The sequence below is a fragment of the Gymnodraco acuticeps genome, unplaced genomic scaffold, assembly GCF_902827175.1.
Source record: "Gymnodraco acuticeps unplaced genomic scaffold, fGymAcu1.1, whole genome shotgun sequence".
In the NCBI taxonomy this organism is placed as follows: Eukaryota; Metazoa; Chordata; class Actinopteri; order Perciformes; family Bathydraconidae; genus Gymnodraco; species Gymnodraco acuticeps.
Window position 1 is genome coordinate 656,994 of NW_022992095.1, and position 26,749 is coordinate 683,742.

The following is a 26,749-nucleotide window of genomic DNA, read 5'->3' on the forward strand; positions in this document are numbered from 1 at the left end:
CAAAGCTGATACAAAAAAAAACATTAAATGGAAATGTGTTCATATTACTGAGTAGGTGGAAATTCAGTTAGGATTCTGAGATTTACTGTAATGCTAAGTTTAACTGCAGGGGAGTTTAATGAAAGACACACCATGTTATATATTTCTCAGAGATACAGTGCGTTCTGTCAGCTCACAGATTAAAAAATCTAGTTTACGAACCATTCGTTTTTAGCAGTTTATTTAATAGAAGTGTTGAGTTTCAACTTCACTTATGTGAGTGTTTGACTGCAACAAAAACGTCTTTTGCTGCTTTTTTGGAAGAAATCAGCGCGTTTTGAGTGTTTAATCTATCTTCAAAAGGCTAGAGCTGTAATTTACAAATGTAAAAAAAGAGTAAATAAATGTTTTACCTGCAGCTGAATCAGCTGTATTTGACACTGCAGACATAGTACGCATTAAGTACGCAGAGAGCTTTTTCTTAGTCTTATTGAGTACACTCTCGACGTCCAATTGTGATCACTGTGCCAAATGTGTGATGCAAGGTACATTTTACTCCTATCAAGTGTCTTTGTGTTATGTAATTGGTTTTACAATTAGTTGCAAATACATTTATTTTCTAAGGAGGTTCCAAAAGAACAACAAAGGGGTACTTTTTTGGGGCCTGGATTTGTTATTCATATAGTAAAACAAAGATTGTGGTGACGAGATGAATGATCTCAACAAACAAAATGTATAAATGGAAAAACTGCAGGCACTGTTCACAGCTACCTAACAGGAACATGCTGCTGGTGGATCTGTAATAATAAGGCAGCACCCTCCTGGGAGCAATGTATTGTTCTCTGTGGTTTATTAACAGGCAGTCTGTGGCCATGTTACAGTACCATGTGCACTCTATGTAGCACACTCTGTTCTCTCCGGTTATTTACCATGCTGACCATGTTAGTACTTCATCTGTTTGATATTAATTGGGGAAGAATCAATCAGGTTTCGTCCATTTCTGTCCAGTCTAGAAAAAAATGCAGCTTTGGTTGGCGTGTTAATCTGCAGTAAGACAGCGAACAGATAAACTGCAATGGAAGCAAACAAAATCAGCAAATGTTAGCTCTGAGAACAGCGTAAAACCTTTTTAAGGAAAATGCAAATGTTACAGCTCAAGCCAAGATGCAGGCATGGGAGGATATATATTTGTTCTCCTCTGCCTAAGAAGCTCTTAAGCCTCTTAAAAGTCCTCCTCCCTACTCCTAATAGTGGTTCACCTTAGGAGCTCTCTTACTGGCTAAGGTGCTTTGTGAAAAATGGTTATATGGAATTTAGTCTTGACAGTGAGTGTACATTCTTAGAAAATGTCAGAATTGTGTCACTTGGAGTACTCTATGCACCAGGAAGCTTTACAGTATGAATACGCCCCATTAAGCTTGATGGGAATAAACGCCACTCTACAAGTCTTGTGGCTGTACTCTCAAGATGATAACACTGTTTTAAGGATAACCTGGAATAGAGACTTTATTTTAGTTTCCTATATTCTGTTCATATTATGTATTATATTCACCTGTAGCTGCTGCTTGCTCTTTGAGGACATTCAAATGATTCCTCCCTACAGTGAGAATTATTTCTGTCATAAACGTGTTCGGTTAAAGCTGAACCAACTTCAGAGAGGCTTTGAGAAAATGATTTGGAGTCATGTTGTGCTTACTCATTTCGGCAAGGTCTGTTTGTCATGCCTCTGCCATTTGCTGAATTATGTCTTTGATAGTTTAAAAAAGGTAGAGCAACACTTTATACAATAAAAAAAAGGCTTTATGAAAAAACATCAACTCCCAGAGGCTCCTCTATCAGATGACATCTCCATTAGCCTGGTAATGAGGCTTTTATGAAATGTGTATTATGCAACAAGTCCTCCAAAGTAGACAAGACAATACGTCACAATGTGGCTTTAAATGAGTTTGGTTTGTAACTACAAGTGGCACCTTTCACATTACGTTTAGTAATATTTATCTCAACTATTGAGTAGTGCAGCTTTAAAGGAAATGTCAACATAGCTGAACTATCTTTCAACATAGCTGAACTATCTTTTCATACCAGACTGCTCCTTTGAGGTGTCACACTACGTCTACTGTACCTTTTTTCCCTGAAAAACAAGGGTCCAAGATCAGGGATGATAACATAACACAATCTACAGCCAGCCATGCTTATCCTTCTCATGTCCTCTGTGTTTGCCTTTGTCTTTCATTACATATATTTTCTACTTCTCTCATGGTGGCTAATAATCTAAAATCTGCTCCTATCTATCATCCTCCAACCTATTGTAGAACTGATAGACTCTCCTAATCACTTCCAGTGCAAGTGCAAAAACGATTTAGTTTTAATGAGGCTTTATAAATGGATTTTCTGTGCTTCTCGCTTTATTATGGATATGTGACTCATCTAATACAATCTACTTAATGTAATGTCCTTTAACAAAACAAAACGACGGACATCATGTCTTCTTGATTGGAATGAAGTGGATCACCTATGTCGGGTGTCTCTATTTGTGTGCCAGAGTGTATGCAAGGGATAAATGTTGTCTCTTGTGCGTGTGTGTACATGTTGTAGATTATTGGAGGCAGCTGATAGGCAAAATCATGATGGACATCACAGAGAGAGAAAGACGAGAGCCCTGTTGACTGACAATAGCCGAGCAGAGTGGATGTAAAGTGTTGAAGTGATGCAGAGTAGAGTCTGCAGGTCGGGGATAAAGTGGGTCGAGCACACTGCCACACCTGGCCCTCATCTGAAGAGCAGGTTAGCCGAGCAGCTGAAACAAAAGCCCTCACGTCCAGAACTCTGCATGTCTATTTGTATTGTGCCTCTGTGGAGTTTTATGATCATCTCCACATATGAGATCCACAACATTGCCTGCTCTTGGAGTTTCCCAAATATTTGTTATGTCTTGTATGTCATTTCTTAAGCGGTTTAGGCAAGGCAAGGCAAGGCAATTGTATTTATATAGAATAAAATGTAGTTTGTTTGTGTAGAGTGCTATAAAATGGTGAGATGTAAAAGGTCAAGGAGACGTATAAACCAATAACTGTCTCACCGTCTCACTGATGTTGATGAAACCTGCTGGCTTACAAATTATACTGACCACCCTAAGGCAGTGCAATGATACAAACAACAATATCTTCAATGTTGTATTGTTAACTCTGTATGTTAACTGTGATGAGGGGTGATGCCTTTTGTTTTGATGATTTGACATTTTAATTATTAATCTGATTGGCCTGATGGGGATGCTGTAATAGAATATATAAATAGAAAACAAAGCTTTAAAAGGCAAGACTCCAACAGTGCTAGTCTGATTAAGGAGATACTTGGACCTATGATGGGGCCTGTCTCATTATGCTTCCTCTGGCAGGATTATAGCCATGTTTTGGCTACTGGTTCACCACTATAAGTGACCCCTTAAACAAACACAAGATCAATTGGTGCCTTGATGCATATTAGATATATTTAAAATACATTTGCAGTAATAAAAGAGAGCATGAAAAGAAGAAGATGTTCAATGAAAGAACAACAGAGTGGCCTGTGTGTCACTTTGTTTCATTCACTCTTTGTCTTTGTGAATCTTACATCCCTACAACTCTCTGTAGCTCTCTGTGTACACACACACACACACACACACACACACACACACACACACACACACACACACACACACACACACACACACACACACACACACACACACACACACACACACACACACGCACACACACACACACACACACACACACATACACACACACACACACACACACACACACACACACACACACACACACACTTCATAAAAGAGGCTTATTTAGAGGTGAAAGCATGAATTAAGAAAAGAAAACCCCTTTGATGAGATAATATGCGTCTGACAGCTTCATTCAGTTGATCACTACATGCCGGGAAACACACACATGGCTTAGCATCTGTGTTGGCCCAGACTTCCTCTCTGTCATTTTTACACACTCTGTCTATCTCCTTCTCTCTTTCCCTCTCTTTCTTTTACCTCTCATCTTTCTTTCCTCTCTCCCTGACCCAGAAGCGTTTCTTACGCCCATGGAGACTTCCACAAAAGCTAAAAAAAGACCCACTTTACCGTCTCCTATGGAGGAAAAAAGCTAAAGGAGAGATATGGAAATGAATGTAACCCTAGAGTGTCATTATAATGGATAATTTAAAAGGCATGTTCTCCAACTGGAAAGAAAGAGTGGTTTCCCCTGCCAAGATCTAAATATGCATGTACAGTATGCATTGAATATAACACATACAACATAAACAGAGGCTGGTAAGAGACACACTTTTCTTCTCTATATTTCTACCACTGGGATTTATTACAGGAAATAGGATAGGCTTCCTCCTCAAGGATAATGGCAATGAAAAGAAACAAATCCTTCAGCGCCTGCCAATAGAGGAGTGTTCCTTTGACTGTGTGTAAGTTCATACAAGTACATGCAACAAGGTGTACTAATTGACATCTATTAGATGCTGTAGCTACTGTATTCAACCAGGCCATTTTGAGGTTGTCTGCAGTTTTCCTACTGTCAACAGATTCCATGAAAAGACCCAAACCAATACAGCGTTAAACCATATCTCAATGTGACATCTTTATACTGCCTGTGGCTCTCAGCCTGAAGCATTGAAAGAAAAAAATAGTAAAAATCGGGTAAATAAATTAGCATGAGTGAAAAACAGCCCATTTGTTGGGGAACAATTTTTTTGTGCAAATTATTACACATTTAGTGCTACAGTGAGTATGTACAGTTCAATCTTATTTAAACATCAATGGTAAATACATCTTAATATTGTAATCTTAAAATCTTTTAAGATTAGGCATGGTCAATATATTCTGAAAATTGTAAATTTCAAAAAGGGCCTTCATGACTAAATTACCTTTTGCTTTTATGAAGAAATGTAGAGGTACAAAACAATCGACTACTATGCGCCAAAATCTGAGGGAACATATGACAGAAGCTACTATTCAGTATATTGTCTCGGATATTTCTCCTGTTTGAAGATGATGGCTGGAATCCTGAGCTGCACTCATGCAGTGCTTATCTCCAACAAATACTGCTTAGCTCGGCTACAAGTCTCAGTCATCCTTAGCTGTCTTATTAATGTAGTCCTCTTGTGACAAGCAGCTGACAAGTGCCCTACAACAGACCAACGCCAAAAAACCTCGCCCCTCTCTGAAATGATGGGGGAGAGGTTTCGCATGAATGAACTGAAAGGAGCATCAAAGTTGTTGAATTTTACTCACAAGTGTGCATGGCCTTGAGTACTATTTAATGGTGTAATGTGCCGCTGTATAAGTGTGTGAGAAGGCTCTGTTTGCCCTTTTGAAATGACTCAGATGACTCAAATGACTACAGCCACTGTCACTCAACACTGTCAAAAAGAAAATCAAGAAAGAGGTGAAAATAATGAGTGAATATCCAAAGAGGAGGTTTCATCATAAAAAAAAAAGAGTTTGACAATTCGGTTGATTCTTGATGTCCTCACGTGCACGAGTAGCTGTTTTGCTCTCTTATGCTTTAATCATTGGCATTGCCTTTAAAAAGCAAAAGAGGGTCGCCCAACATGTAGAGAATAGACTAGACGCATTGTTTCCCTCTCTAGTTTTGTGTCTGTGACAGAAATACCAATTATTCATCGCTGGAGAACATTTCTATTCAGTGCTATAGGAATGTGATCTAATACGTCTCTGTTGCCTTGGTGACATGCACATCAGGAAGACAACACAGCATCTCGCAGCCTTCCAGCCTGTTAACCGATTTCTTGCCATCCGCAGAGATGCTGTCAACTGTGAATCAAAAGGTACGATAGAAAACAACACATCCATACCTGCCGAGGAGGAGGAACTCCCCGGACACCCCCAGCCTCCTCATGGCCATCAGGAGACCTCGGACAGTCATGCCCTCACAGAAGCACACCACCACACGAGCTTTGGGCAGACGTTCCCGTAGTTTCCTCAAAAGGCGATCAAAGTGCTTCTCCCCCGCGTTACTGTAGATCTTGTCCGAGTGGGCAATGCACAAGCCTTCCAGAGAGGCCAGCTCCTTGAAGGCCTCCATGCCACTCTCCCCATAGTTTCCTATTGGTGAGGAAGAAAATGGATCGTTACTAAACAGGGAGGATTCAGACGGAAACCATTCTGTCCTTATCCTGATCTTCCTCGTAAAATGTATTTTCATTGTATCCACATTGTGAATATGGTGTGAATACACTGGTTATGGCACTGACAAGTTGCCTCATTGTAATTGAAAAAAAAATGTTTTAGTGTCAACCATAACATGCCTTCATAACTAAATGCTTTCAACTTTCTAATTACTTCACTGTTACAGTAACAGTGACATTAAAACAACCACCCCTCTCCCCCGGCCCCCCCAGCAGTTGCTTTTATTGCGTCAAATTCAGATCCTCTCGTAATGAGTGTCGGAGAGTTTCCTGGCTCCTGATTGCAATCAAAGCCAAAAGGGGTGAAGATGGCTATCCTTGTTTTAACTGCACAGCATCACAATCAAGAGCCCTGCAAAGCTGTTTTAGTACAAATCTTCTATTTCCATGCGGACTGCAGTGCTTGACTACTATGTCACAATCTGGATTGTTGATAAAGCCCACAGCTCTTTAGCATGAGAGCTGGATTAAACAGACAATCCAATCACTTGTGCATGCTTGAACATGTCTCTCTCTCTCTCTCTCTCTCTCTCTCTCTCTCTCTCTCTCTCTCTCTCTCTCTCTCTCTCTCTCTCTCTCTCTCTCTCTCTCTCTCTCTCTCTCTCTCTCTCTCTCTCTCTCTGTGTGTGTGTGTGTGTGTGTGTGTGTGTGTGTGTGTGTGTGTGTGTGTGTGTGTGTGTGTGTGTGTGTGTGTGTGTTGTCAAAAAGTAAATAAGTACCTCTATCCACAGAATTCTGAAAACATTTGAAATGCAATTGCCTTATTGAGAGTACAGGTTCCTTGGGGCGTCCATGCCGTGTCCCTTAATATGGGTGATGTAGACTGAATACTCCATCTGTTTGTGGCATGGCTCTTTATGGAGCAGTAAAAACGATAGATGAAATAGGCGTCACAGTAATGCATTTACTATGACCCACAACGGGCGCCTGTGTTGGTTTTCCAATAGTACTTTGAGGATATTTTGCCTCATTTCATTTTGTGACTGGTAAATGGGAATAATGGTATCCAATTATTTAACTTTTTCCATCTAGGCTGTGAGACAGGTAGGTGTGTGTGCATTAGTTGACAGCCCATTTGACAATGACTACCAAAACCCTGCTTTTTGTATTCCCACCAGACTGATGATAATCAGGAAAGGCAATTTATACAATTTCACAGCCCTAGCTGTTGCTAAGGGAACGCGCTGCATTTGTAACTTGTCTACAGTGGTGGAAGGAGAAAACTCATGAGCTTAAGCCAGTCGTGACCACTATTTTAGAGATGGAGCTAAACAAACAAGTGGGTTTACATATGACTCAGAGTCAGAGTAAGGTCTGCATCAAACAAATTAGAATGTGAAGTCTCAGTTAGAAACTAAGTTGCTCCAAACTCCTCTGTTTTCTCTTAGGAAATTGAAGCTAAAGTGTAAGGATTTGTATTTACAGTGTGTGCAATTAAAAGAACAAAAACACAATTTCAACTATAGCTTACACATTTGTTCTTTTGCAACATTTTTGGAAATGATTTTACTTTTATCCCTCACATTTGAGCAAATCATGTTGCTGGGTGCATGTTGAAGGTCAGACAGCTGACGCCACCTAGTTATGTGGTCAGGTACTACAGCGACCTCTCTTCATCTATCTGACAGCAACCTGTGTCAAAGCCCCTCACCATCAGATGACTATATTGGGACTTTCCAAAGATGTTCTTCACCCCCAGTGAGCTCCCCAGGGGGGATCCTGCAATATAGCCTGCAGTTGTGCTTTTGGTGCAAACTACTGACTGGGAAAAAGCTATGGACATAATTCACTTCACAGTAATTACTCTGTCTACCCAACCAGTTGTGAACCTCGCCCATTATAGTATGAAAAGCTATTATCGCAAGGGTTCGTGTTGAGATAAGACATTTATTTTAATTTCCATAAATCTGGTCAAATTTGAAACATTCCTGTCATTTTCATCCCTGCCTCGCCCTCCTGACTTAACCATCAAATTAATTTAACATTTCTAAAGGGACACCTAAATTGTTAATGCTCAAAAGGTTCAATCATGTTCTTTGATTTTAAAACTTGCCGCAAGTACAAATAACAGTCAAAAACCTCCAGCTTTGGTTCCACAATGCCAAAGCATGTGAAAAAATCCAAGGAGTAAGAGTTGGAGAATACCTTGAAAGATTGTATTGAAAGATAAAAGATGAGACCATCATTGTACTAAACATACACAATACTGTACTTACACGTTAAAGAATAAATGCAAACAAAGCTGCATGAGGGTGCATGATGGTGCATTAGATGCGTGGGAAGATGCTTGAAGCAATGTCCACACATCAAACCTCATCTCAAGACAACATAAACATGATGAAGATATACGCAGGGAGGCACATGTCTGTGTGGCTGCAACTACCTGCTCTGATAAGACTGACTGAGACAGAGACATGGAGAAAGTGTACATATAATTATCTCTCAAGTAAAACGTATGTTGGGGGGCAATGTATAAGTATCCTGAATATTTTCCAAATGATAGCATGATATATTAAAACAAATATAGGTTTCTCTCTAAAACGCTATGCTAATAGTTGAGCACATTGAAGAGATGGTAGGATACATTTCTACAAGAACAACAACAATAGTGATTTGACTGTAAGAGAGGTCAGTGATAAGAGTCTCACCCTCAGTGTGCACTGCAGACACATAGGTCCAGTTGTATCGCTTGACAATGTCCAGCATGGCCCGAGCCTGCAGAGTGTCCGAGGGCACGACCCTCAGGAAGTACTTGAACAGGGTCTTGTCGCTCAAATCGATGCTGGTGGCAGAGTATGCGATCTGCGGGATGTTAAAGAGCTGCAGGAGGTTCTGCACCTGAATGGCCACAGAGCTGGATCCGGGTCCGATCACTCCAGCGATGGGCTTCTTGGTGGGTGGAGGCTGGTGGGACGGGGTGCCGTCAATGCACCATTTTGACCCGTCCTTGTCATCCCGGATAGAGATGAGGGAGTCACGGATGAACTCGATGCTCTGCTCCAGGGCCACAGAGGAGTGCCAGCAGGAGTCGCGGATCTCGCAGCCCAGGCTGATGTTTGGGAGGAGGTGTGGGTCCGCGTTGATCCGGTCCAACGTGTGGAACATGGCCTCCACCCTTTGGATGCCATACTGCTCGCGGACGTCCCCGCACTTCCGCTCAGCTACTTTCTCCGCAGACGGCTGGTGGTGGACGGAAAAGAGCGCGCCGATGATCACGTCTCCATCCATACGAGCCACGGAGCGGACAACCGCACGGGGGACCGCCGCCCGCTCATAGATGCTGCTGTGGGAGACCACGAAGGCGCGGAAGAAAAACGTGGGGAGAAACAGAAGAGCGAGGAGACCCATCTTTACGCGTGCCATATTGTGCCACATCGCGTGATCCGTGCCAACTGTGCAGGCATACTATCTGCTGTCTGACAATACATCCACGTTTATCCAAGAGACCATGACTTGTGAGCACGACACCCGGGGCATATCCACGCGCACCTGCAGAGAGAGAAGACAAACTGATGTGTAATGTAAGCTTGGAGAAAACCAGGCCAGATTTGTTAGACTGTGGGAAGAGTTGACTAAGCACGCATGCTCCTTTCCATCTACGCCCTGATTTACATTCCTACAGCTGACAACAGTCGTCATGCCTCTCCCATCAGCTCACATCGAGGTGCCTTTGAGCAAGGGATTTAACTCACACCCACCTGATCAGCGAGCATTATGGGCTGAACAGGAATGCAGTCCACTGGGAAATGACCAACTGTGCAGGTGGTTAGCTCTGTGAGGAGCAGCGAGGTACTTTACAATGTCTCAAACAATCGATTATTTACACTTTGCACCGGGAGAGGCTGAGGGTGCTGTGCTCACTGTCCATTGAGAAAAATCATGGAGACAGATTTCAGAACCGTGGACAGCGCGCTTTCCAAACACATTACAAGGACGTCTTTGGGACTGTTGCCCAGGTTCGTCATCCTCACAGACATCCCTCCCAATTTGACTCAGCTAGTGTCTATAAATAAATACAATAAATATATAAATAAAGCCAAGAAACTACATGTTTTCATAGCCACCACCTATTTCAATTCTACATGAGAATGAATAAAAGACAGCCAAGGTTGTTTTTATTTTCAAACGCACCTTACATTATTCGTTTCTACCGTGCAATCTAAAGCAGCCTTCATTGATGATGATAATACTACAATAATAATGATAATAAACGAATGATAATAAAGCAGGGAGAAGCTCAAGATAATAGTATGTTCCCAAATGCCTCGATGAACCTATAATCTGTTTATCTTTTTCCATTCTTCTATTTACATCTTAGTTTAAGCTGCTTTTTCAGTGTCTGTTACATCAAAACTTACCTGAATCCTGGAGACATGCCTTCGTCCGTCTTCTGTAGCGCGTGGTCCTCGGCTGTATCACTTGATTCCCTCTGTCTCTCTCTCCCTCTCCCTCTCCCTCTCTCGGTCTCTCTCTCTCTCAACTTGAACGTGTTAACCATCGCCTTTTCAGTATTTGCTTCCAATGCTTGCACGTCTTGCATTAGAACATGTCTAATTCTTATTCATATTAAGACATGCATTAAGACAGGTAATGTTTTATCAGAGCTAAAATTACTGCAAAAACCTGGAACTATGCTGCCAGGTATAATACATTACATCAGTGGAGCAACTGCGGTGCTATGCAAGATAGTTGGATACTGAATTATTGCCATTACTAGCAATATGATTACCTCTTGCATGGTATTTTACAAGCAAGTTTAGAAATGTTCGTGGTACAGATATAGCCTGTTAAACAACATCAGTACTGTCATCTCTTCAGCACTATTATAAAAATGTGGTTAGCTGCATAACTGCTATACAGCATGATTGTATCCCGTTAATGCTGTCCCATCATAAATAGCTGCTTAAATTAATAATTGAATGTATCTATAATTCTGGTATTTTGAGAAGGACAGAGATATCGGGTCTCTCTCTCAGGCGTTGGCCACCAATTCATTATATGACAGCTGAGCTCTTGAGTGTATGTATTGGGTGTTCATACGGTTTTAAACTGTCAAACACTTACAACACGCAGACATGGCGACATGCACCCCTGTCTCTCGTAATAAATATATGATATGTTCACTATTTGAGTTTACCTGACTTCCACAATGGATGTTTTCGGCACCATGGACAGCAGTCAGTTACAGTTTGCATTGTGCCATCTAGCGTTTGAATGGAGGTCATTGATGGCATTTAAGCAGGCCTAAACAGACTTAGACATGAGACAAACACCTATTTCATTGAAAAATAAATGACTTTAAGTAGATATTTTGAGTGGGCTATCTCACTGATTGCTTGCCCAAGTGCAGGAGTTTACCACCACTGTACCAGTTGTAAATTGAAGTTCTGAAACTAATCAGCCCATCAGTGATGAAGACTGGATGAGTCCAGGCAAAGACACGACTCACTCCTGGGGGGCATGCAGTTCACTCGTGACTCATGCCAGGCGGTACAAATAAACGTATAAAAGAGTCGCAATGACACTGCCACTGCTGGTGCTCGGTGGCTTCAGGAGGCCGCATCTGATATTGAACCTGAATAAAAGTGACATGTTTGGGAAGGAGAGACTACTTGGATACTGCAGCCACACTTTAGGGCAAAGGGCGACAGCGGTACTCGGTTTATTCTAGGACTGCTGTCTGCGTGGGTTGACTGCAAGTGCGCGTTGACTCAAGCTGTAATATAATTGTTGATGATGTTGGCTAGTATTGTTCAGGAGAGAATGTTTGGAACAACATTTTGTAGAAGTCTATTTTAGTCTATTGCTTGCCGTAATCCTGGTGCAGGCTAGTATCGATCAGTCAAAGACCTTTTAGTTGTCTGTTATCGTACTTTCAATGCTGGCCTTAACATTAGGATTCAAGTATCAGATTGTTTTATAGTTGCCTGGCAACTTTAAAAAGGCCATTTATTAAATGAAGCAAACATACTATATATGAACCAGTAAAACAATAATGTCAATAACACAATTATTTGTCTTGTGGGAAATCAAATATGCAAATATCACATTAAAAACTGTCTGCAAATTCTGTCATAATGCAAAATCCACATTTAGTCAGGTTTAATCTAATACAGCTAAAGTTGTTGTAAAATGTATGTCGACAACTGCTTATTAGCTTAATGTATAAAGAGTTGTATGACAAATCTTTGTGAATTCAGTGTTCATTTTATTTTTAAATTATGTAAATGGTGATGGTCCCACTGACTGCATGGGCTTGTTTCAACACCTCATGACAAGTGTGTTCAGTATTACTAAGCACTGTCCTGCTGATGTGTCCATGAGTCAGCCCTCCCAGCTTCAGGGGGGCTGCTTTGTATGTGACCCCGACCTCCAAAAGTGGCATGTCCCTCAGTTAACTGCAGAAGTCCAACCACTACCAGCCAGGAGGCCGTTTAGCAACAATAAGAGGACACTGCCCTCATTCTGGTTGTTACTGGTTACTGCATGTTGGTTGTTTTTCAATAAAGAAAGAAAGACGTTTAATAATCAAGTTTATTTAATACAACTTTTGAGTTTTATTTATATAAATAAGTATACCATTAAACATTTAATCCAGTGTTTGTTAAATATTTTTTAAACAGGATTAAGTAGACCAAGTCGAAATGAACAGCTCAAAGAAATGTAATTCAGATTTGTATAACTCATTTAAATTAAAAGCACTTGTTTTAACTGTTTGGTGAAGATACAATTGTTATAGGAAGCAGAGGATAAGTTCAGTGTAACGTTTAGCTGAATTATTAGATTTGATTGGTGGATAGGTTTAATTTATTGACACATGCACAACGTTTTATTGACAACTCATACCTTCCAGATTTTACATTATTGTATTTGTATTAGACGGTTCGGTCTGTCTATCTATATAATACAAATCTGATTTAACATTATTGTATTTTTTTTTATTACAAAGTGGTTCGGTGTATATCTATATAACACAATTCTGTTCTTTTTTCTCTCTTACCTTTTTTCTCGACCTTCTATAATGTCGATATGAGCCATCAGGCCTTTTAATGATACTGTAAATGGTTCAACATCTTGGTCAATAAAGTTTTGAACAGGAAAAAAAGGGGCTGGATGACAAGGACTGTAGTTAATAGCTGTCATTAGCATTTTCTGAAAAGAGACAACTACAGCAACAGCTAGTAGTATTTATATAACAACAATAAACATCTCAGAATATTTTTTTTTACCAACGCAACGATAAGGTGAGAAACTACTCGCATGCTAACATTAGCTCGCTGTTAGCTTGTCGTGAACTTCCGAGCTGTTGTTAGCCAACATTAGCCGGCTAGGATAGCTAGCTTGCCATTGTTTTCAAAACAAGTTGGTTTAACAGCGACATAAATGTTGACAACAGGTACGGTGGCATACAAAACTATTGTTAACTGTTTATAAAGCTTATCTTGTCATCGTCGGTTCCTTTAATACAGTGCTGATTGTGGTAAGTAAACTTAAAGGTCTAACTGTGAAGCTAGTTGCAATCGACTTATTGTGTCTACCTCGGTTGCCATCTGTATTATGCGCTCTGTTTTTGCTACTTGTTAAGTTAACCTGATTTAACCTTTACAACTAAACAGAATGGTTGCATGCTACATTTCGCAACAATTCAGGATTTAGTTATGACAAGAATGTATGCGTTTTATGGCTCAGTGACTACTTAACGTTAGATGATGTATTTAGGCAATGTCCATGCATGCAAGCTGCATTCGTAAACTGACCGATTCGTAAAAGTGACAGAATATAAATTCCCTTAATATATTGCTGATAAAATGGTTATGGAAACAGAATACAGTTTCTGTGTTATTTCAGCAGATGTGCATCTCAGTTGCAGAAGTGTACATGTTTCAGTAGTCTCTGCACAATTATCAAAATACAATTGCAACCATGTTAGATGTAATGAAATAAATGGTCAATAAACGTCCTTTATGTCTGTTCGAGATATTCAGCATTAATTGCACTGTAATACTTATCTTTATCATTCATTATTTTCACACTATGAACTCATCAAGCTTTGCCCTTTTATACTAATGATAGGAAATCCCACAAGCACTCTGTACACAATCAGATATCAATTATAAATGTTTTGATTGGACAAAACCTTAAGATTTCTTTTTTATGTTTCTTCCTATTTGTTCCAAATGAATATTGTAAGCTCAGATCTCAGCAAGCACTGTGACTGACATCTGGTGGTCTGAAGGAAATATAGCAGCCATTTACAAGTGGGCTAAAATCCCTGGTACTACACCAAACCTTATATGTGCAACACAAGTTTTAAAACACTACTATCACAAAGTCATCATGCAACAGAAGATCGGACACAACAAATTGAAACCGGGCTCTCTGTTTTTGTCGTCTTATCCCATCTCTTATATACTGACTATTTGCTCTTGTTGCTTATTTGGCAGGACAGTGGATTTTCTCACACTCAGAATCTTCCACCCCTTGAGTCTGAAGATGGAGGAAGATCATGTTCACTGTATGTCCTGCTTCAATCAGAGATGCAACTTCAGAACTCAACCCGACATTTCTTGTGATATTATGACCTGTCCTTTAGTGTGTGGGGCAGTATTTCACTCCTGCAAAGTTGATGAGCACCACCTTATGTGCCCACTGATGAGGGTCCCCTGCCTAAACAGAGACTATGGCTGCCCCGCCAACCTGGTGCGTAACCAAATGTATGCTCACCTCGATGTGTGTCCAGCTGGAGTGGTGTGCTGCACTATGGAGTGGAACAGATGGCCCGTTAGCTGCCTGGACTACACTTCCTATGAAAGCCTGAGCCGTGGAGTGGAGGAGGTGGAGCAGCTAGACATGGCACTTGCTCTTCAGGACCAGCGTACACTACTCGAGTCCCTCAAAGTGATTGCCATGTCACCCACTGCAGAAGGAGAGCCATTTCTCCCTGTTGGTAAGGAAAACAGGGAAACAGGCTCATCTTCGCCTACATCCGCCCCTGAGGCCTCCACCGTTATCGATACAGCTTCACACTCATCATCCTCACACCAGCCACAACCTCCCCCGTCAGTTTTGGCAAAGGAGAGAATTGCCAGTGGAATTAATGGCTTGAATGAGGAGCATTTCGGTAAACTCTACGAGGCCACAGTGGAGACAGCAAGAAGCTTAGCTGCTGCTTTGGACTTTGTTAGCAATGCCAACTCTGTTGACAGCAGCACAGAGTGTGTGAACAGTGCAGCTGCTACTCCGATGAGTACATTGAGCGACAATGGAGACCCTAAGAATGAACTAGAAATCAAAACACCAGTAGCCGCTGATGGTTTAAATAAAAAAGACATGGAGGTGCAAAGTGTCTGTTCTAGCTGTTTGATAGGAAATGGGGCTCTCAATGGAACAGATCCAATGATTTTAAAACCTGCAAATGGACGACTGTCGGGAGCAATGGAGGCCTTTCCTGTTGAGGTTCAAGATGACATGAACGCTGGGGTTTCTCAGGAGCCCGTCACCCCTCAGATGGCATCTCCGGTGCATGTCCGACAGGGAGTGGCACCGAGCGCTGGTCATGTGTTGCTTGAAGACAGGGGGCTAGCTCTTTTAGAAAACCATGGGCATGATCGTAAATTTCACAACTACAATTTTTTTAGGGGCCAAGGCCAATGTTCATTACCTAATGGACGGAAAGGTTACTTCCCAGACAGGTCACTGTATAGATTGCGACCGAAAATGGAGGACAAGGCAGTAGATACCTCAGATTTGGAGCAGGATGAAGACCCCATGGGTCTGGGAGAAATCGATCTGATCACAGCAGCACTGTTCTTTTGTTTAGAGGAGTCCAGAGAGTGTAGAAGGATCTCTGACAAAGTCTATGTTGATGGCTACCGTGTTGACTTTGGCACACAGACTTTCACTTTCCCTGCAGCCATCTTGGTTACCAACACTAGAGTGGGGGACATAGCTTCTGCATCTGCCTGTGACCATGCGGCCCCCCAGCTTTCCTACCCCAGCCCTTTCCGCACTCTCCGCCTCTGCCTTGTCTTGGAAGCTCTGGAGGTCGAGGCAGTCCCACATAACCGCTACCTCCCTCCTAACCCTCGCTACCAGCATATGTTCCCTTTCGTCTGTGGTCAGTCATTGCGCAGGGACCAGTTTTCTTCCCATTTCATAAATGTCCATGGTGACATTCACGCTGGTCTCAATGGTTGGATGGAGCACCGCTGCCCGCTGGCATACTATGGCTGCACATTCTCTCAGCGAAGGTTTTACCCATCCACCCAGGGGGCCAAAGTGGTTCATGACAGGCACCTCAGGTCCTTTGGGGTTCAGCCTTGCCCAGGGGCACAACTTCCTGTTGATTTCCAGTCGGACCAACTTAGTGGGCTTCCCATTGAGATATTGTGGCATATAGCTGGGTTCCTGGACAGTTTCAGCCTGTGCCAGCTGTCTCTGGTGTCACGGACTATGAGGGAGGTGTGTGCCAGCCTCCTCCAGATAAGAGGCATAGTGGAGCTGCAGTGGGAGCGAAGACGTTGCCCTGGTACCCCTGGCACTGTATCATGGCAAATCAAAAATAGAGTGAGTAGAAAACCTGTATTATAAAGTTACTGTATGTCAGTTATTTTTAATATTTCTTTTAATCTGTATCTGAAATCTGAGAAAAGTGCTTTTACAAAAGGAAACATTTCAAATAGCTGATGGAGCTCTACATTAAATGCTATAATAATGCTATAATATTATACATAGCCAACATAGCCTAAAGAATAATTACTTCAAATCAGTTTGAAATAGATAGATTTTTCTGGAGGGTGCCCCTAACATATATAATGTTTGTTTAGGATAACATTTAAAACATTTGTAAATCAATGTAAGCAGTAAGATAGAATAAGATAGTGGCATTTTGGATGCTGTAACAAAAGAAGGGAATGCAGCTTCACAAAATGATTAGTATGCATTGACCTCTTCATTCAGTAATCCTTTTTTATTTATTTATGCAGGTGTGGAGATTCAGCACTGCCTTCAGCCCGGTGTCATCATGGGGTTTCAATGATCTCCCCAGCATGTCGAACCATCTCAAGAAGTGTCACTTCAACACAGCAGAGCACAAGACGGAGCCCGTTCCCCTTCCTGCCATGTGCACTGCACGAGATGGACAGTCGCTGCGCCGCGTCCTGCGTCACATTAACACATGACTCGACGCGGCTCGCCTCTTGCTTCTGCACGGGAGTCACTGTGGGAATATGTGGATGTTGCAATAATAGATTTTCTGTCATTAAAACAAATAATTCTATCTGTAATTCACTTATGATGAAGCCTTAAAGAAATCACACCATACTTTTCACAATGAAGGTCTGTGTTTGTGGGTGTCCCTATGATGAGAAACAAATAGTTAGCATGGATTTGTGCTGAAAGTTCCACTTTATTCTGGTTAGATGAAAATATATATATATTTGAAGACAAATGTGCACAATAGATTGATATGATTCTGTAAGATATACTGTATAACTGTTTGCCTTTGAGTAGTAGCCATTGGAGAAAAGCAGATTGTTGGTTATGTTGCATTATCTGTGTTACAGAAGCTTTGCCAGCACTTTACACAAGATTTGTTAATCCTTTCTTTGTTGATGTGACCATAAATGTTCAGTCTTTCTGATCCCTATAGTGGTAAGTCAAAACAGATGGATATTAATGTGAGGACAGCCTGACAACACATGTGATTTACTACCATTTAATAAAGTCTTTATAGCCTTCTAAGTATTTGTTGAATTCTTCAAATCACTCCTTAGTTATTCAATACACAATTTCCTTGTTCTACCTTAGTAAAAAGAAAATATCTTAACCTACCTTTTTAAATATTTTTTTTCTCTGTAAAATGAAAATGTTATTGTCTTGCTTTATATGTGAACATCCAATTTTCCATTTGAAAACAAACTGAAATATTTAATATGATTAAGACATAGCATTGAACACATCCACATTTCTTCTTACAAACTGACATGCCGTCCAGTTTCAACACTGAATGGTGACATACCTGATCTCAGCTAGTTACATAAAGACATATTATCATCCCAAACATTGACAGTTTTGGTAATTGCATGTGTTATCAGCCAAATCTTATTACGTGGCTCACAGATTCTCTGAAAATATATTTCCATTATTCTGAAAAAAGCCTCAAACCAATGTAAATGTGGTAAAAACTATGAACATTATGAAGAATCAAACATGTGAACATTACATTTGAATAAAGCTTAACCCGTTAACTTTTCTATGTTGTTTTGGTGTGCGGCCATCCTTTTTATTAATCATTTCCAAGATATGGCATGTGTGTAGCTGCAGCCTCTGCTGGTCACTTCTGAATGAATTAAGATACCTTAAAAGTTACCTAAAGATACATTTATGAATGGCACTTATTCTAAATAGTGATAATAAGAGCAACTTAACTTCCTTACTGTGTTAATGTGTTTAAGACAGATTCTCACTCTGGGCCTCTTTGATGGACTGACCTTATAGAAAACAACTCACTCTGAGGTCTCAACACTCTTGATTAGGGAATGCTCAACACCTGTGATTTCCTTTCAAATAGCTCAATCACAGTCCTGCTACACCTGTGTGGTGGTTCAACTGAAAAGGTGGGTTACCTGTCTATGGGGCTTTATCAGTTCAACAAGAACACTCAATGATTGTGCATGTTAGATGCGGTCATATTTGAATGTTTTGGAGTGGAGAAAAGCTATACTGCATGTAATCATTGTTGTTTGTTATCCATTGTGTTTCAGTTGTTGTAGCTAGCCAGGCATTATGGCAGAGTACACTCTGAAAGTGACCACAGGAAGCATGCTGTATGCAGGCACATTTGATAACTTGTATGTTACCCTGATCGGTACTGAAAGGCAATCGGAGCGCACTCAGTTGACGAGTTTGGGATTGGATGATACAAATGGAAAGGTAATTTGTAAAACTAAATGAATTGTAATAGTCCATATCTTTTTTCTCTTAACATTATTAAGGAGTTCCAGCATTTTATTTAAATTCAGGACAAAAGTTAAGGGTGGAAACTGTTTGGGAGAAGCTTAATATATGCCCATATTGAATGCTGAATGCATCTTCCTTTACAACACCAGGTGGGAACGTTTGCTGTGACTACACTTTTTACGTTGGGATGTCTTCTCTTCCTAAAAATGGAGAAAGATCCTTTGGCAAAGGATTGGTTTTGCTCCACAATAGTGGTGACAACACCTGAGGGGGATGAAATGATTTTCCCCTGTCACCGTTGGCTTTCCAAGGGGGATATTGTGTTGTTGAGAGGGGGAAGAGGTTAGTGAAGTAATTCCCAAATTGTTAGAAGCTATATGTCATGTACATTTTAAGCACATTTAAGAATGTACATGTATTTCTTTGCAAACACACAGCTACAAAGGCTTTTGAAGATCTCCATCCTAAACTAGTAGACCAACGGAAAAAAGAATTGGTTCAACAAAAAATAAATTACAAGTGAGTCTTCAATCAACTTAATTTTGCAGTGTACCAAGGTGCACCTCAATGACTGTTGATTGGGATTTATATCTTTTTATTTCCTGTTTTACTCTGCAGATGGGCTGTGTATGCAGAAGGATTGCCATACATGGTGGACATCAAAGATGAGAATGCTCTTCCTGCAGAAAGTAGGTTGTCATTCTCAAGAGCCTTTGAACTCCAAAACACATTAAAAGAAATGTAAGTGCCCTAACGTACCTTATTTTGTAGACCAAGTGTCTAAAACAAATATCCAGTGCAATAACAAGTGATTTATCTTTTTCTCCTTCTCTTTTAACCAGATATGCTGAGTTCGAACTAAAAGGTCTGACAGATTTGAATCAGCAGTTTGAAAGCTTTGAGGCCTTAAAGATGGCCTCATTGGTTAAAAAGACACCAATGGCAGGTAGGATCTCAGTAAAGTGTTTCACTGCTCTGTTAAACACCTTTTATACTAATACATCATTTATGTCCCAGAGTATGTGTCGGAGCACTGGAAGGATGACGACTTTTTTGGATACCAGTTTCTCAATGGACTCAACCCCTTCATAATTCAACGTTGCTCAAAGCTGCCATCCAACTTCCCCTTAACAGAGGAAATGGTTCAACCTTTTTTGGCCATAGGAAGTTCTTTGAATGCAGAGATGAAGGTAAAGTGAATTTCTAGTGTATTTTATGTTTTTAGATGTGTTAAAGATTGTCCTCACTTGGCACTTATCTGTTTTTATAATTTTGTTTCCTACAGAAGGGCAATATATTCCTTAGTGATTACAAGATCATGGAAGGTCTTGCCACAAAAGTTATTGATGGTAAACCCACTGTGGTGACTCCTGCTCTCTGCCTGCTGTACCTAAATCCACAGAAGAAACTACTCCCCATTGCAATTCAGGTTTCTCATATCTCGTGATTGAATCTCAATTCAGTTTTTTGTTTTTTTAATACTTTCTGCAAAATAAAAAAATGTCCCCACCCTCAGCTCAGTCAGCAACCTTCAGAGGAGAACCCAATTTTCCTGCCTACCGACTCGGAGTCTGACTGGATGCTGGCCAAAATGTTTGTAAGGAGTGCAGATGCCCTCCATCACGTATTAGTCAGTCATTTTCTGAGGACTCATCTACTGCCAGAAGTGTTTACAATGGCGACACTTCGCAACCTCCCAAAGAATCACCCCCTGCACAAGGTGAGCCCTATTTATTATTTTGAGTGCAATATTGCAGGCCATATGAGATGTGTTTACTTTAATCAGCTCAATGATATTACAGTAGGTTCATTACTGTCACATATGTCTCCTTTCTTACAGCTGCTGACCCCCCATCACCGATTTACCATTCCTATAAACATACTTGCTCGTGAGACTCTTCTCAGCCCTGGTACATTATTTTCAAAGGTATGACTTTTTAATATATTTAAAATGGAAATCATACATTAACCATTTAAACAACATAGTCAATTCTATAACTGTTTAAATATCTTGATCAAATAGAAAAACAGTTAAAGCTTTTTTATTGTAATTGTACAAAAATACACCGAGATTCAGAGTGCAACCCTGTTCCAGTGTGCAATAACTAGACATACATAACATTTAAAAACACGGCAGTTAGTCAAAAAGATATTGTAGGAGCCAATTAACACTGTGGGTATAAAGGTAGGAACCAATGTTTGTGGTTAGAGGTTCCGCCGGAAGGCCATACAGTTTTTGACTACATGGAGAATAAACACGGGAATACAAACATTCATTGCCGTTTTTATATGTACAAAAGTGGTGGGGCACGAACAACTGAGGTGTGTGTGGATAGATAAGCTTCTGGTGCTTTTTTAAACACGTAAGCAAATGGCTGTAGGCTATCCATGGTTCCGATAGAGAGGGGGGGTATAAGAAAAACAGACACTCATCACCGAGGTCACAATATCAATCGATCCAGCAGAGCAATAGCCTATTCTTTCACACAGTGACGTCACGAGCTACCCACAATGCAACGCGCGCCATATATATATATATAAATAAATACGCCATTTTCCTGGAGGTGCAAATATCCTGGAGGTGCAAATATAAACAGCTAGCTAACGTAGCCAGGCAGAGCGCACTAGGTTTTTTTTCTGAATTAACGACCGAAGAAATCGCTGCATGTCTTCGGATTACATCTCTGGACTTGAGGGGTGTGCTCTAGGTCGTTACCAGCGTAAACTAGAGCTGTGTGGGTTGTCGGATTGCCCTTACAGACTGCCTGCAGATGTATGGAAAAACGACCCTCGAAAGTGGCCTTCGTCGATTTTGGCTGCATCTACGTCTAATTTCTGGAAACACCAGGTGAATACCCCACTTGTCACAATAATATTATCATTGCATATATGTGGTATTTTAGAGTTGACTAGATATTGATTAAGGCAATAGACTATGATATTCAGTACAGGAAGCTTAGCAACACCTAGACGGTGTACGGCTAAACCCTCGGCCTGCTTGCACCTCGCGTAAAATTGCGGATACCGGAAGTACGGTGTCGCCCTCGGCCCAATACCCGTGTGTGTGAAAGAATTGGCAAAACACAGAAGATCAACAAAAGATATGACTTAAATGAACTTACCAAAGCTGAAGTAGATGGTCAACTTCATTCATTTTCTTTCCATTTTAATCGCCATACACTCGTCTCCTCTTCACAAACAACTACTATTTTCGCGGCACACGTACTTGCAGCGAATCAGCTCTGAATTATGAGATGACGTTTGGTAGGCATGTCAGCACCGTGCCCCTATGGTGTTTACTCTTTTGCCGCACACATGGAATCGAAAAATACTCTGAGCATGCGCAGTGTAGTTTTTACAGCAACCATTCACTTTGATAGTGACAGTGAGAGAGAGAGGGGCTTGACCCACGTCGCTCAAAACGGCTCAATAGGCACACTGTAGACGCTAATTAGAAGAACACAGACTAAAACGGCAATGTACAGACAAATTGGAAGATTAAACATGATCTTAAAATATATTTGAAGATGTATTTTTTGTTTTGCATTTCTTTGGAATTATTATTTGAATTCTGCTGACACTTGGTGGGGGCTTTTCTGTGAGAAAATGAAGCAAATGAAATGGACACCAGTCAAAAGGAAATAAATGGCCTGTATTTAACTGGAAGCTTTGTATCAGACTTTTATTCACCTGGCAAACTTTGTGTGCGTCAATTACGCCAACATAGTGGATCCTCAGAGGCTTAAAGCGTTGGCTTAGCCTCTACAGATATGTTTGGGGTTTTGACGGTGAGAAATGTTATGTAGAGAAAATGAAATTTCACATTTGTGCATTTGAAATGTAGCCAGTATTTGTTGTTTCAGAGTTCACTTGATAAAGAGGGACAACTAGAACTAATGAGAAGGGGGCTCTCCAGAACGACCTACAGCTCCCTCTGCCTGCCGGAAAACATCGCAGCTAGAGGACTGGAGTCCATCCCCAACTTTCATTTCAGAGATGATGCACTGAGGCTGTGGAGCATCATCAACAGGTGACTTTCTGCTTGATAGCTGTCAACCCTGGTGTTTGAGGATCAATGCCATTATATGCCACATTAGACAAAATAGGGGGACACAAGTCTTAAGATTCTGGATTTTAAATTGGATATTGATGCAACAATCTCAAGATGTCACACTCCTGATACTGGTAAATGTTATTGTCCTCAGCTTCATCCAGTCAATGGTGGCATACTATTATCCATCTGACAGTGAAGTGTCTACAGATTCTGAGCTCCAGGAATGGATCAATGAGATATTTTATTATGGATTTCTGGGGAATTATGACTCAGGTATATATATTTGTTGTTGTATGCTCCTTTCGAAATGTTTACATGTGTATGTAAAAGCCTAAGGTCCTGCAGTAGTCCTTTTTTTGTTAGAGACAGATTGTAGAATATCATGTAGGCAAGTTTATTTATATAGCACCTTTCAACACAAGGCAATTCAAAATGCTTTACAAAAAACGATAGACATTAAGAAAATGTAATTTTAAATGTTAAAATCAGTAATTCAAAAGAAAAGATAATAAAAGAAACATTAAAAGAAAAAATACATGGATAAAAGTTACAGTGCAGTTTAAGATGTGAATAGTTCAATTAAAAGCAGCGGCAAAAAGAAAAGTCTTTAGTCTGGATTTAAAAGTAGTCAGAGTTGCTTTAGATAGATTGGCTTTAGATGCCAAGTCAACCCCCTCCCTTCACACTAAGTTTTAACTTGCCTTAAATGGATAATCCATCTTTCCAAAAGGCTTTATCTTGATTGGATGATGACATTTGCTGTAAAACAAATGTAAGGAACTTAAACAAAGCATCACATTCTGAAATAGACAGTAAGTAGAATGCATGTAAAAACAAAAGATGGTTATTACATTTTGAGATTTAAAAAAATATATACAAAAGTAGGATGAGATGCTCTGTGAGAAATGTGCAGTAGGTTTTTAACATAACATTCTTGACAGGATTTCCTTCAAGCCTTCAGACTGTGGAGGAACTTATCCAGGTTGTCACTACAGTGGTCTTCACGTCATCAGCTTCACATTCTGCAGGGAACCGTGGACAGGTAAATATTACATTTTTAGAAAAAAGTAGTAGAGTATAATCTATTTTTTTCAGGATTTGAATGTTCTTTTGGGTGATGAGGTCACCCTCAATTTGTACTGGCTATCATATAAATGTTTAAGTTCTTCAAATGTGACTATGCCGTGCATCCTATAGTTTGACGTCAGTGTTTTGATCTCTGTACAACTGCTTGTCCAACACTTCTTCCGAAGTCCCAATGTGTTGGTGCCATAATGACTGGTTTTGTGCATGTAATGCTCCTTGCCCTCAAACCATTGAAAACCAGATACAACAAAAAGGTAGAAAATCAGGCTGGAGGAGCTTGCATCTTAGTTCTTCTAGTTTAGTGATTGTTATCTCTCTTGTTGATCCCACAGCTCCATTAAAGTATGTACACAAAACATCATGGTTTGGGTTAATTCAAAAGTAGAATTTTTAGTTTTTTCGGGAAAGGGCCTTTTTTGCCTTCCGGTTCAAAGTTGTATGAAAAGACGGATAGCACCCATGTGTTTGTACATTTAATGTCAACGTGACTAACTTACACGTCTATACAAAGACATGCCTATGGGGGCAATCTGGGGTAAAGTATCCTCCCCAAGGAAACTTTGATGTGTTACTGAAGAGGCTGGGGATTAGACTACTGACCCTCTGATTAGGAGATATTGATTTCCCCTTGAGCTAAAGATGCTATACAGTACATTAAGTGGAGTCAAAGAGGACAAAACCACTAACAATAACCTAAAGTTCAATGATTTAGTGTTTGTTTTGTACAAAGTGTAAAAATACAATTGCAACATTTTACATTGATAGCTGGCTGGCTCAGTTGTGAGCAGTAACAGCTTACTTGGTAACATTATGGGTGAGATTAAAGTAATTCAACATTAATCTCTACCATAAAGAAATTAGGAGAACAAATGAGATTTATTAATGTCAAACCATAACTTTTTTATTTTAACCCTCAAGATTTATTTTTTTTAAAGTTTGACCATCTAGGTTGGATTCCCAATGGTCCACTTATCCTGAACAAAGCTCCTCAAACTACAAAGGAACAGTCAAGCATGGAGGACATCTTGGCATATCTGCCCAAAAAATCAAGCGCAATACTTGTAATGTCATATACATGGCTGTTCAGGGGGAATTTCAGTGATTTTGTGAGTATCCTGCGTTACATTAATCACAACCAGTAACTCTACCTTTTCAAAGATGTCCCATTCCCTTGCATAACATTTGGATTTTGTCCCCGCCAGGAGCCCCTCGGTACTTATCCTGAGCAACGCTTTGCTGAGCCTGCAGCCTTACAGATGATCGAAGATTTTCAAGCAGAGCTGTCCTCCCTCAGTGTGGCTATAACCAAGAGGAACTCAAAGCTTGAGCAGCCTTTTAATTATTTGAACCCAAAAGAAATTGAAAACAGTCCAGGAATTTAATCTTGGTATTTGACCAAGAAAATACTTTAAACTGTGGCTCAAATAAACAACCTGCCGTCGCTTTGTTGTCCAATGTACTGCCATCTTGATACTGTAATCTTATCATTAAAGTAAAGTTTCACATATTTATATTGTAGATTTTGTTTGCATCTCTTCACCAAACCATTCAACTGCAAGTATTCTAAAACCAAATGGTTAAAATTGTAAAGACAAACGGCAAATATCTTCATTAAGTAGGTTTTCCTGATATAAGGATTGAAGGAAAGTTGAGGCAGAGGTGTTTAGTAAAATGAGACTTTTACTCCATTGCTTTGTTACCCTATAGATTATGTTCAGCAACTTCCGATATCACCTTTAGTACAGTATAAGGCTACGTTTTTTTTATGGTCATCGAATACAATTATTAATCTAACAAAGACGTAACACTATCAAATTAGTTTTTTTTTTTTTAAAAGTCCGGTCAGAATGAGCAGAGGGAGGTTAGCAGAAACTGCAGCAGCATTTAGTGTGGCAAACAAAACTCCTCAACGCAAACAGTGCTGCATAAGAAACTTGTTTCACAAGCTGCATCTGTGCAGCAAGTTCAGTGTGAAATGTTGTCATGTGTGCCTTGGACTGCAGCTACCAGGATGCATGAGCAGGATGTATGCATGTTGACACGTAACTGTTGTCTCAGCATCACTCTCTGTACGGAGGCTCAGTCACTGGTACACTTTTATTTATAAAGCTATGTTGGGCAAACTCCCGTATTACATCTGTTCTCTGGTAAAGCAGAAAGTTGCAAGCAGCTATTGTCTGAGATCGCAGGATGTAGTCTTGTTAGATGTACCAAGGGTAAGGACCGTTTTAGGTAAGACAGCTTTTATGTGCGCCGCTCCACTTGCTTGGAACAACCTACAGTCCAAATTGAATTTGAGCAATTTTATTTCTCTGAATGTTTTTAAGGCACGTCTGCACGAGATGCTTTCTGACACTATGGGTGTTGGTAAATATGATGTTCTCTATTGTTTGTTTTTATGTTTCATGTGGAACTAAATTGATGCAGGTCTCCCTTGTAAAAGAGATCCGTGATCTCAAGGGACCT

General features: G+C 40.4%; 3 protein-coding genes across 10 annotated transcripts in view; 2 read left to right on the forward strand and 1 right to left on the reverse strand.

The window, feature by feature from the left end:
• Positions 1 to 10,639, reverse strand: part of grm1a (glutamate receptor, metabotropic 1a) — a 30,776-nt gene extending 20,137 nt beyond the window's left edge. For 6 of the 7 annotated variants that reach the window (XR_004567733.1, XR_004567734.1, XM_034202783.1 and 3 more), the window contains exons 1-3: positions 10,542 to 10,639; positions 8,832 to 9,672; positions 5,851 to 6,100 (exon numbers count right to left, since the gene is read on the reverse strand). Coding sequence is in view for 5 of the 7 variants with exons in the window: in XM_034202783.1 (XP_034058674.1) it covers positions 5,851 to 6,100; positions 8,832 to 9,558 (977 nt within the window). In the remaining 2 variants the exon portion in view is untranslated. Of the gene's footprint in view, positions 1 to 5,850; positions 6,101 to 8,831; positions 9,673 to 9,881; positions 10,040 to 10,541 lie in introns of those variants that run through there. The other variant, XM_034202782.1, reaches the window with a different exon arrangement.
• A 2,644-nt stretch (positions 10,640 to 13,283) lies between these two features.
• Positions 13,284 to 18,431, forward strand: fbxo30b (F-box protein 30b). 2 transcript variants are annotated; one of them, XM_034202750.1, is made up of 3 exons: positions 13,284 to 13,427; positions 14,628 to 16,749; positions 17,169 to 18,431. In XM_034202750.1, exons 2-3 carry the CDS (start codon positions 14,677 to 14,679, stop codon positions 17,361 to 17,363), a joined length of 2,268 nt encoding a protein of 755 aa, XP_034058641.1. In that variant the 5' UTR covers positions 13,284 to 13,427; positions 14,628 to 14,676; the 3' UTR covers positions 17,364 to 18,431. The 2 variants fall into 2 exon arrangements, with proteins under 2 accessions (XP_034058641.1, XP_034058642.1); XM_034202751.1 differs by lacking the exon at positions 13,284 to 13,427 and adding an exon at positions 13,441 to 13,663.
• A 351-nt stretch (positions 18,432 to 18,782) lies between these two features.
• Positions 18,783 to 25,742, forward strand: LOC117537537 (arachidonate 15-lipoxygenase B-like). Its single transcript, XM_034202778.1, has 15 exons — positions 18,783 to 18,800; positions 18,948 to 19,116; positions 19,293 to 19,485; positions 19,581 to 19,662; positions 19,762 to 19,884; positions 19,986 to 20,089; positions 20,161 to 20,333; positions 20,429 to 20,572; positions 20,660 to 20,863; positions 20,984 to 21,070; positions 23,007 to 23,173; positions 23,349 to 23,470; positions 24,139 to 24,239; positions 25,219 to 25,389; positions 25,486 to 25,742. Exons 2-15 carry the CDS (start codon positions 18,970 to 18,972, stop codon positions 25,663 to 25,665), a joined length of 1,998 nt encoding a protein of 665 aa, XP_034058669.1. The 5' UTR covers positions 18,783 to 18,800; positions 18,948 to 18,969; the 3' UTR covers positions 25,666 to 25,742.
• Positions 25,743 to 26,749: the final 1,007 nt, after the last annotated feature.